The sequence below is a fragment of the Diaphorina citri genome, unplaced genomic scaffold (assembly GCF_000475195.1).
Source record: "Diaphorina citri unplaced genomic scaffold, Diaci psyllid genome assembly version 1.1 scaffold1692, whole genome shotgun sequence".
Classification (NCBI taxonomy): domain Eukaryota; kingdom Metazoa; phylum Arthropoda; class Insecta; order Hemiptera; family Psyllidae; genus Diaphorina; species Diaphorina citri.
In genome coordinates, this window is record NW_007379118.1 from 62,030 (window position 1) to 73,055 (window position 11,026).

Consider the following 11,026-nt stretch of genomic DNA (forward strand, 5'->3'; position numbering starts at 1 on the left):
GTGCGTGAAGAGTGGCGGCTGATGGCTTCACGTTTCAAATGTTCCGCATTCCGCACAAATCGACGGCTCAGTTTGAAGAACGGATTACGTATCAGACTCAGACTAGTCTGAGAAGTGTCTGATGGAGCTGAGGGCACTAAGAATACATCGTCTGAAAAAATAAATACATAAATAAAAATTAAGTACAAATTAAGTAAAAATTAAAAAAAATTGTCCGTTCGGATTAAAATCCGCCCCCGGGCGGGAATCGAAGCCGCGGCCTAGCACTTGCAAGACAGACGTGCTACCAAAACCGAGCTAACTAGGCTAGCAAGGAAAAAGTTCCTTGGAGCTCACTAACGATGGAAAGCCAATATACTGTCCGTCTCACTTGTCTAGTTCTGCTTGAAACGTCTCCTCCTCTTCCTTCTCCTCTTCTTCATCTTCTTCCCCTTCTTCTTCTCCTCCTCCCTTACCTAATCCTCCTCCCCCTCCCTTCTCTTCTCATTCATCTTCTTATTTAGATTTCAACTTACCTGAACCTTTTAATTTTAAACTTAACTTTATCAGTATTTACCATAATTATGTATTGTTTTTTCTTTTTTTTTTTTTTTTTTATATATTTGTGTGTCCTCACCAGAATTTTTTTTATTTTCCAAGTTTAGAGTAGCCTAGCGTTGTGTAGAGTCACCAAATGAAAAATGTTTTCAAAAGGGGGAATTGGGGCAACAAAAATTCGTAAAAAAAGCTGACTCACCAAATGTTGACTCAGTGACTCACCAAATGTTGACTCAGTGACTCACCACATGTTGACTGAGTGACTCACCAAATGTTGACTCAGTGACTCACCTAATGTTGACTCAGTGACTCACCAATTATTGACTCAGTGACTAACCAATTGTTGACTCAGTGACTCACCAATTGTTGACTCAGTGACTCACCTATACTCTTATACAGATCAATCAGCTCCGTATGACACGCACTGATCACATGCTCATCCCCCAGTTTGATTATTTTCCGTGCTGATTCGCCTTCATCTTCCCGAGGTGCTGATTCAACCAGCTTATCACTGTGCGGACTGTGCAATTCAATTTATAGAGTTAGTTACAACATAAATGGTGGATATTACCTGTGACTATTGAGAGATTTCACTGATGGGAGAATTTTTAACGATCCAAAATGGAGGAGTTTTTAAAAACTTCTGTTTGGATTATTAAAAACTACTTTTTGAGTCATTAAAAAATCTCCCATTAGTGAAATCTCGAAATCTCTCATTAAGTCATTAGTGAAATCCACCATAAACGTTACACACAATTTACAAACTCAATCTATGTACTTACCCCGTGGCTTGGCTAAAGCCTAGAACTTGGCTAGCTAGTGAGTTGATAAACAGAGGAGCGTAGGTTAGGTTCTTGTAACTTACTCTATGTACTTACCCCGTGGCTTGGCTAAGGCCTAGAACTTGGCTAGCTAGTGAGTTGATAAACAGAGGAGCGTAGGTTAGGTTCTTGTAACTCATTCTATGTACATACCCCGTGGCTTGGCTAAGGCCTAGAACTTGGCTAGCTAGTGAGTTGATAAACAGAGGGGCGTAGGTTAGGTTCTTGTGTCGATAAGGGTGGCTTGGCTAAGGCCTAGAACTTGGCTAGCTAGTGAGTTGATAAACAGAGGGGCGTAGGTTAGGTTCTTGTGTCGATAAGAGAGTAGGAGACGATGCTCCCGGTAATTACATGCTTCCAGAGGGTGAGGAAACAAATGAGATGCATAGTCTGTGGAAAGTAAAGGAAAAAAAATGTGGAGTGAACATCACACAACTTTCGAACTCATAAGTACATCACTCGCCTTGCACGCGGGAGACCCGGGTTCGATTCCCGGCGGCGTCAAGAAATTTGTATCATGCAAATGATTGATTCCGTGACTGGCTGTTGCGGGGCCCACTCAGCCTCGTGAGGAAAATGAGTAGCTATGACATGTAAATGCGCATAGCGACCGGTGCCAGCATGGTAGGTAAACATTGGTTGTTAGGATTATTGAGATACTTATTGGGAAAAATCCTACAATGCTGCAGTGAGCACCAAAGTTGTGACATAATAACACAAAGAAATTGCATTTACAATTGATGAAAATGATAACTTTAAAAAACATGATGTTGCACCAACTGTAGCTAAAGCAAAGGCACTTGAAACCATCCACACCCAATACCCTGCAGAACAATGGCTCCATGTGTATACAGACGGCTCAATGCAAGACCCAGAAAAAGGAGCAGGTGCAGGCATAACATGTGACCTTTTTGCATTCTACAAAGGATTAGGACCACATACTACAAACTATGATGGAAAAATCGAAGCCATAAAATTTGCCATCCAACAACTCCTTTTCAGAACACACAAATTCAATAAGGTAGTAATCCTAAGTGACTCAAAAGCCGCCATTCAATCTATTGTCAGTATGGACGAAACACCAACAAGAGAGATACAAGAAATAAGAAAAATGCTCCAACAACTCAAATCCCTAAAGAAACAGGTCAACCTTCAGTGGATCCCAGCACACTGTGGCATACATGGCAACGAAACAGCAGATATACTTGCCAAAAAAGGAACTGAAATTATTTCCACCCAAACAAGAAATTTACCTTTTCAATCAGCAAAACGCATAAATAGAGTGGAAAAGTTGAGTTAGTAATGCGGCTGGGGGAGTATCTTGATAGTGTGCAGACAGCAGAGCATAGTTCTTATCTTGAAGCGATTGATCTTCATCTATTAGCCCTGGGGAAGTAAAAATAAATAAGTCAGCTCCCAAGGCGTAGTGGTCACTGCGCTCGCCTTGCACGCGGGAGACCCGGGTTCGATTCCCGGCGGGGTCAAGAAATTTGTATCATCCAAATGATTGATTCCGTGACTGGCTGTTGCGGGGCCCACTCAGCCTCGTGAGGAAAATGAGTAGCTATGACATATCAGGGTGTCTACCAAAATGGAAAAATAAAATTCCCTGACTTTTCTCGGTTTTCCAGACCATTTTTTCCAAATTTCCAGTCTACTTTTTCAAGATTTTCCACCCTATTCCCACTGCGTCACAACAGATTTTTTTTTTCTTCAAGTAATGTTCCCAAGCCTGTTCAACATTAATTCTCCAATCTTTTTTCATCCCACGCGAACAAACTGCGGATACCGCGAACAAACCGCGGATACCGCGAACAAACCGCAGATACCGCGAACAAACCGCGGATACTGCGCACAAAACGCGAATCGCGGATACCGCGAACAAACCGCGGATACCGCGAACAAACCGCAGATACCGCGAACAAACCGCGGATACTGCGCACAAAACGCGAATCGCGAATACCGCGAACAACTGCAGATACCGCGAGCCAACCGCGAATACCACGAGCAAACCGCGAATAGGTGACTTATTACAGAAGAATCGATGAGGACCTTCCACTTATGAAAATGGAGGGGAAATGAGTAAATTAAGTCCGAACTTCAAACCTATGGTCAAAATGTAGGAGAATCCTCCCCTCAACCCCCTACATTTCCCCTGACCCCTTACATGGTTTTTGGTAGTAGGGGGTCAAGGGGAGGTTTCTTCAGACCTAGATTTTTGTCAGAGCTCATTCTCTCTTCTGCTTTCAGACTGGAAGGTTCTCTCTGCTCCCTCTCTCCTCTCTGTGATATCTCCAAATATTTCAACATGATTTTTTTTTTTTTTTACAAGAGTTTCCATTAGAGTATTTAAGATGACCAAGAAGTCTTTCCTATGTAACTTTTCACGAGAAATCAATCGGTGTACATGTAAGGGTTCTAGGAATGATGGTTCACGAAATATGCGCTTGTAACAAGCCAATATCAAAAAATTTCGAAAGTTATATCCACTTTTTTTTACACCAATAATTTACGACATACAGCCTGATTTCCTCGAATTTGCCATCAAAAATTTTGTCAAAAGAGAACGAATGTGCCATCAAATTCATTGATATAAATGGGCGTAGCGACCGGTGCCAGCATGGTAGGTAAACATTGGGTGCTGGGATTATTGAGATATTGGGAAAATCTTACTATGCTACAGTGAGTACCCAGTCGTGATATAATAACACAAAGAATTTGCATTTTTAAAAAGAAAAGGAGAGAGAAAAAAAAAAAAAAAAAAAAAAAAAAAAAAAAAAAAAAACAAACTTACCTTTAAGAACAACTTCCTTAAAAAAATTCCGAAAGGAAAGAAAAGAAAAAGAAAAAAACAAACTCACCTTTAAGTACAACTTCCTTACACACACTCCCCCACTCTTCTCCCTCCTCAGTCTCCATATCCTCCTCCCCACCCTCCCTGTTCAACCACTGTATATACACATAATATATGAACTCATAGACCTGAGGGAACAAATGAGACAATTAAATTATTAAATTAAACCTGTCTCGGTGATGTAGTGGTCAAGACGCTCGCCTGGTAAGCAGGAGGGCGTGGGTTCAATCCCAGTAGAGGTATGGAATTTTATCCTCAATATAATTCGAGACTGTTTTTGAAGAGGTTTGATAGAGGGAACTGTAACTGCTACGGTCTTATCGTCCCGAAATCGAAGAGAGAAGGAAGACAGGATAGGAGAAAGCCAGCCGCTCCGATATTAGGATAAAATTCGATTCCCCGCTCGGGGAATCGAACTCGCGGCCTAGCGCTTACAAGGCAGACGCGTTACCAACCAAGCTAACCAGACTGGCAAATGAGAAAACTAAATTATTACAATAGAGGATATGTATTTGGGTAAAACATTAGAATGAAAGGTCAATTCCTAGCTACGTAAACAGTTGTGAAAAATCCACATCTGAGGTCAAAACTAATGAAAAGGTCAAAGAGTTTTTTCTTCTTCTTTATTTCATAATAACAAGTAAATACAAATACAAGAGGATCTTTCCTAAGACACTATGCTTCTAACAAGGATATTATTACAAAAGATACTAAGATAGTACAAAAGATAGTTGTGACGTCAAATTATAAGATTTCGTTCGTTACCTGGGTTCGAATGAGGGGGTTGTTAGAATCGACATGGCCCGCGACAGATCGCACCAGAGACAGAATATTGTGGCCCGCGGCAGAGTCGATATGTACTTTGACCGCGTTTACCAGTTTGAGCACCCCTAGAAGTAGTTCATGCTGTCTGGAATATAGAAAAATAAAATTCCAGAAGTATGCAATTCTTTTTAAGCAGACACGCTACCTGGCGATTGATAGTTGTATTGTGAATAAAACCCTCTAATCGAAAATCATCTTAAAAGCAATAAAAAAAAAAAAAAAAAAAAAAAACGACCCTCTTCCGATCTAACGAAACAAAACAAACAAAAACAATACTTACTTATTGTCCAATATGTTCAGCACCCCAATCTGCTTCAGCTGGGTCCACATGTCCGCCATTTTGTTTCTCGTATAGACAGAGCCAATCATATTCAAGCAATACTCTTGATACACACCGGGTAGCTTTTTACCATACAGGAGAAGTAACTCGTTTAGGAACCCCTGGTGGATAAAATTCAGTAGAGAGAAACTATCAATCAAATCTCAGAAGTTTGAACTTGGAAGATGGAGCAGGGGTTCCCTAGTGTGATGTTTTCTGGAGATGTTTCTTTTTTTTTATGCACAGTGACTCACCAATTATTGACTCAGTGACTAACCAATTGTTGACTCAGTGACTCACCAATTATTGACTCAGTGACTAACCAATTGTTGACTCAGTGACTCACCAATTATTGACTCAGTGACTAACCAATTGTTGACTCAGTGACTCACCAATTATTGACTCAGTGACTAACCAATTGTTGACTCAGTGACTCACCAATTATTGACTCAGTGACTAACCAATTGTTGACTCAGTGACTCACCAATTATTGACTCAGTGACTAACCAATTGTTGACTCAGTGACTCACCAATTATTGACTCAGTGACTAACCAATTGTTGACTCAGTGACTCACCAATTATTGACTCAGTGACTAACCAATTGTTGACTCAGTGACTCACCAATTATTGACTCAGTGACTAACCAATTGTTGACTCAGTGACTCACCAATTATTGACTCAGTGACTAACCAATTGTTGACTCAGTGACTCACCAATTATTGACTCAGTGACTAACCAATTGTTGACTCAGTGACTCACCAATTATTGACTCAGTGACTAACCAATTGTTGACTCAGTGACTCACCAATTATTGACTCAGTGACTAACCAATTGTTGACTCAGTGACTCACCAATTATTGACTCAGTGACTAACCAATTGTTGACTCAGTGACTCACCAATTATTGACTCAGTGACTAACCAATTGTTGACTCAGTGACTCACCAATTATTGACTCAGTGACTAACCAATTGTTGACTCAGTGACTCACCAATTATTGACTCAGTGACTAACCAATTGTTGACTCAGTGACTCACCAATTATTGACTCAGTGACTAACCAATTGTTGACTCAGTGACTCACCAATTATTGACTCAGTGACTAACCAATTGTTGACTCAGTGACTCACCAATTATTGACTCAGTGACTAACCAATTGTTGACTCAGTGACTCACCAATTATTGACTCAGTGACTAACCAATTGTTGACTCAGTGACTCACCAATTATTGACTCAGTGACTAACCAATTGTTGACTCAGTGACTCACCAATTATTGACTCAGTGACTAACCAATTGTTGACTCAGTGACTCACCAATTATTGACTCAGTGACTAACCAATTGTTGACTCAGTGACTCACCAATTATTGACTCAGTGACTAACCAATTGTTGACTCAGTGACTCACCAATTATTGACTCAGTGACTAACCAATTGTTGACTCAGTGACTCACCAATTATTGACTCAGTGACTAACCAATTGTTGACTCAGTGACTCACCAATTATTGACTCAGTGACTAACCAATTGTTGACTCAGTGACTCACCAATTATTGACTCAGTGACTAACCAATTGTTGACTCAGTGACTCACCAATTATTGACTCAGTGACTAACCAATTGTTGACTCAGTGACTCACCAATTATTGACTCAGTGACTAACCAATTGTTGACTCAGTGACTCACCAATTATTGACTCAGTGACTAACCAATTGTTGACTCAGTGACTCACCAATTATTGACTCAGTGACTAACCAATTGTTGACTCAGTGACTCACCAATTATTGACTCAGTGACTAACCAATTGTTGACTCAGTGACTCACCAATTATTGACTCAGTGACTAACCAATTGTTGACTCAGTGACTCACCAATTATTGACTCAGTGACTAACCAATTGTTGACTCAGTGACTCACCAATTATTGACTCAGTGACTAACCAATTGTTGACTCAGTGACTCACCAATTATTGACTCAGTGACTAACCAATTGTTGACTCAGTGACTCACCAATTATTGACTCAGTGACTAACCAATTGTTGACTCAGTGACTCACCAATTATTGACTCAGTGACTAACCAATTGTTGACTCAGTGACTCACCAATTATTGACTCAGTGACTAACCAATTGTTGACTCAGTGACTCACCAATTATTGACTCAGTGACTAACCAATTGTTGACTCAGTGACTCACCAATTATTGACTCAGTGACTAACCAATTGTTGACTCAGTGACTCACCAATTATTGACTCAGTGACTAACCAATTGTTGACTCAGTGACTCACCAATTATTGACTCAGTGACTAACCAATTGTTGACTCAGTGACTCACCAATTATTGACTCAGTGACTAACCAATTGTTGACTCAGTGACTCACCAATTATTGACTCAGTGACTAACCAATTGTTGACTCAGTGACTCACCAATTATTGACTCAGTGACTAACCAATTGTTGACTCAGTGACTCACCAATTATTGACTCAGTGACTAACCAATTGTTGACTCAGTGACTCACCAATTATTGACTCAGTGACTAACCAATTGTTGACTCAGTGACTCACCAATTATTGACTCAGTGACTAACCAATTGTTGACTCAGTGACTCACCAATTATTGACTCAGTGACTAACCAATTGTTGACTCAGTGACTCACCAATTATTGACTCAGTGACTAACCAATTGTTGACTCAGTGACTCACCAATTATTGACTCAGTGACTAACCAATTGTTGACTCAGTGACTCACCAATTATTGACTCAGTGACTAACCAATTGTTGACTCAGTGACTCACCAATTATTGACTCAGTGACTAACCAATTGTTGACTCAGTGACTCACCAATTATTGACTCAGTGACTAACCAATTGTTGACTCAGTGACTCACCAATTATTGACTCAGTGACTAACCAATTGTTGACTCAGTGACTCACCAATTATTGACTCAGTGACTAACCAATTGTTGACTCAGTGACTCACCAATTATTGACTCAGTGACTAACCAATTGTTGACTCAGTGACTCACCAATTATTGACTCAGTGACTAACCAATTGTTGACTCAGTGACTCACCAATTATTGACTCAGTGACTAACCAATTGTTGACTCAGTGACTCACCAATTATTGACTCAGTGACTAACCAATTGTTGACTCAGTGACTCACCAATTATTGACTCAGTGACTAACCAATTGTTGACTCAGTGACTCACCAATTATTGACTCAGTGACTAACCAATTGTTGACTCAGTGACTCACCAATTATTGACTCAGTGACTAACCAATTGTTGACTCAGTGACTCACCAATTATTGACTCAGTGACTAACCAATTGTTGACTCAGTGACTCACCAATTATTGACTCAGTGACTAACCAATTGTTGACTCAGTGACTCACCAATTATTGACTCAGTGACTAACCAATTGTTGACTCAGTGACTCACCAATTATTGACTCAGTGACTAACCAATTGTTGACTCAGTGACTCACCAATTATTGACTCAGTGACTAACCAATTGTTGACTCAGTGACTCACCAATTATTGACTCAGTGACTAACCAATTGTTGACTCAGTGACTCACCAATTATTGACTCAGTGACTAACCAATTGTTGACTCAGTGACTCACCAATTATTGACTCAGTGACTAACCAATTGTTGACTCAGTGACTCACCAATTATTGACTCAGTGACTAACCAATTGTTGACTCAGTGACTCACCAATTATTGACTCAGTGACTAACCAATTGTTGACTCAGTGACTCACCAATTATTGACTCAGTGACTAACCAATTGTTGACTCAGTGACTCACCAATTATTGACTCAGTGACTAACCAATTGTTGACTCAGTGACTCACCAATTATTGACTCAGTGACTAACCAATTGTTGACTCAGTGACTCACCAATTATTGACTCAGTGACTAACCAATTGTTGACTCAGTGACTCACCAATTATTGACTCAGTGACTAACCAATTGTTGACTCAGTGACTCACCAATTATTGACTCAGTGACTAACCAATTGTTGACTCAGTGACTCACCAATTATTGACTCAGTGACTAACCAATTGTTGACTCAGTGACTCACCAATTATTGACTCAGTGACTAACCAATTGTTGACTCAGTGACTCACCAATTATTGACTCAGTGACTAACCAATTGTTGACTCAGTGACTCACCAATTATTGACTCAGTGACTAACCAATTGTTGACTCAGTGACTCACCAATTATTGACTCAGTGACTCACCAAATGTTGACTCAGTGACTCACCAATTATTGACTCAGTGACTCACCAACTGTTGACTCAGTGACTCACCAATTATTGACTCAGTGACTCACCAACTGTTGACTCAGTGACTCACCAATTATTGACTCAGTGACTCACCAACTGTTGACTCAGTGACTCACCAATTATTGACTCAGTGACTCACCAACTGTTGACTCAGTGACTCACCAATTATTGACTCAGTGACTCACCAACTGTTGACTCAGTGACTCACCAATTATTGACTCAGTGACTCACCAACTGTTGACTCAGTGACTCACCAATTATTGACTCAGTGACTAACCAATTGTTGACTCAGTGACTCACCAATTGTTGACTCAATGACTCACCTATACTCTTATACAGATCAATCAGCTCCATATGACACGCACTGATCACATGCTCATCCCCCAGTTTGATTATTTTCCGTGCTGATTCGTCTTCATCTTCCCGAGGTGCTGATTCAACCAGCTTATCACTGTGCGGACTGTGCAATTCAATTTATAGAGTTAGTTAAAACATTAATGGTGGATATTACCTGTGACTATTGAGAAATTTCACTAATGGGGGAATTTTTAATGATCCAAAAGGTAGGAGTTTTTCGAAACTCCTGTTTGCATGATTAAAAACTATATTTTTGATCATTAAAAAATCTCCCATTAGTGAAATCTCGAAATCTCTCATTAAGTCATTAGTGAAATCCACCATAAACGTTACACACAATTTACAAAATACAGGGGGGAGAAATATGACTTCGAATGTACGCCCCCAGGGGAATAAATTAGAAATATGACTATACCCCACACATGCCTTCAGGCACACTCCATTTTGTCAAGGATCTAGGTTTTCCTTACCCTTGGGATCAGTTTGATTTCATGGTCTCAAGCCACATATTTAATTGGCTCGTCCTGAACCGCAGTCAACCATGGTGAAAACGTGTGCTTGTTCTTCAAAGCAGAGAGAACCCTTTGACTTTGATATTCGAAACTATCAGCTAGCTAGGCCGGTTAGGGTTAGCTGTTCTCCTCCCTGTTTATAGTCCCACAGCCAGACGCTAGTCTACTTTCTGTTTAACGTCCCCTAGATAGACAATGGTACTAAATTAACTGGTTGTAGGTTTTTTTTTTTAAGCAGGGTCCGTCCCTCCGGGAATTTTTTAGCCCGTAGTGATTAGAGAAAATCAGTACCTATGTACCGACGGACTAAAAAGGAAACTACCTGTGGATCAGCAGTTTGTTCTCAGTCAGCAGGATGCCGTGGTAGATGAGGCCGGAGGTTTTGGCTATATTCGTGACGTCACAATGTACACTTTGCTCGGAGAATATTTCCAGAATGAGTGATGTCACGTGAGGATCGTTCATACCTAGGGATTAAGAAACGTGAGTTAGCATGATTAGTAACGTCACAATGTACACTTTG

At 40.3% G+C, this 11,026-nt stretch overlaps 1 protein-coding gene across 1 annotated transcript in view; it reads right to left on the reverse strand.

Annotated features, from left to right (window-relative positions):
- LOC113470607 overlaps positions 1 to 10,970 on the reverse strand; it is a gene marked incomplete at its 5' end in the record, with an annotated part of 14,889 nt that extends 3,919 nt beyond the window's left edge. Inside the window, 2 exons of the mRNA XM_026829164.1 lie at positions 9,958 to 10,094; positions 10,826 to 10,970. Coding sequence (XP_026684965.1) covers positions 9,958 to 10,094; positions 10,826 to 10,970 — 282 coding nt within the window. The remainder of the gene's footprint in view (positions 1 to 9,957; positions 10,095 to 10,825) is intronic.
- Positions 10,971 to 11,026: the final 56 nt, after the last annotated feature.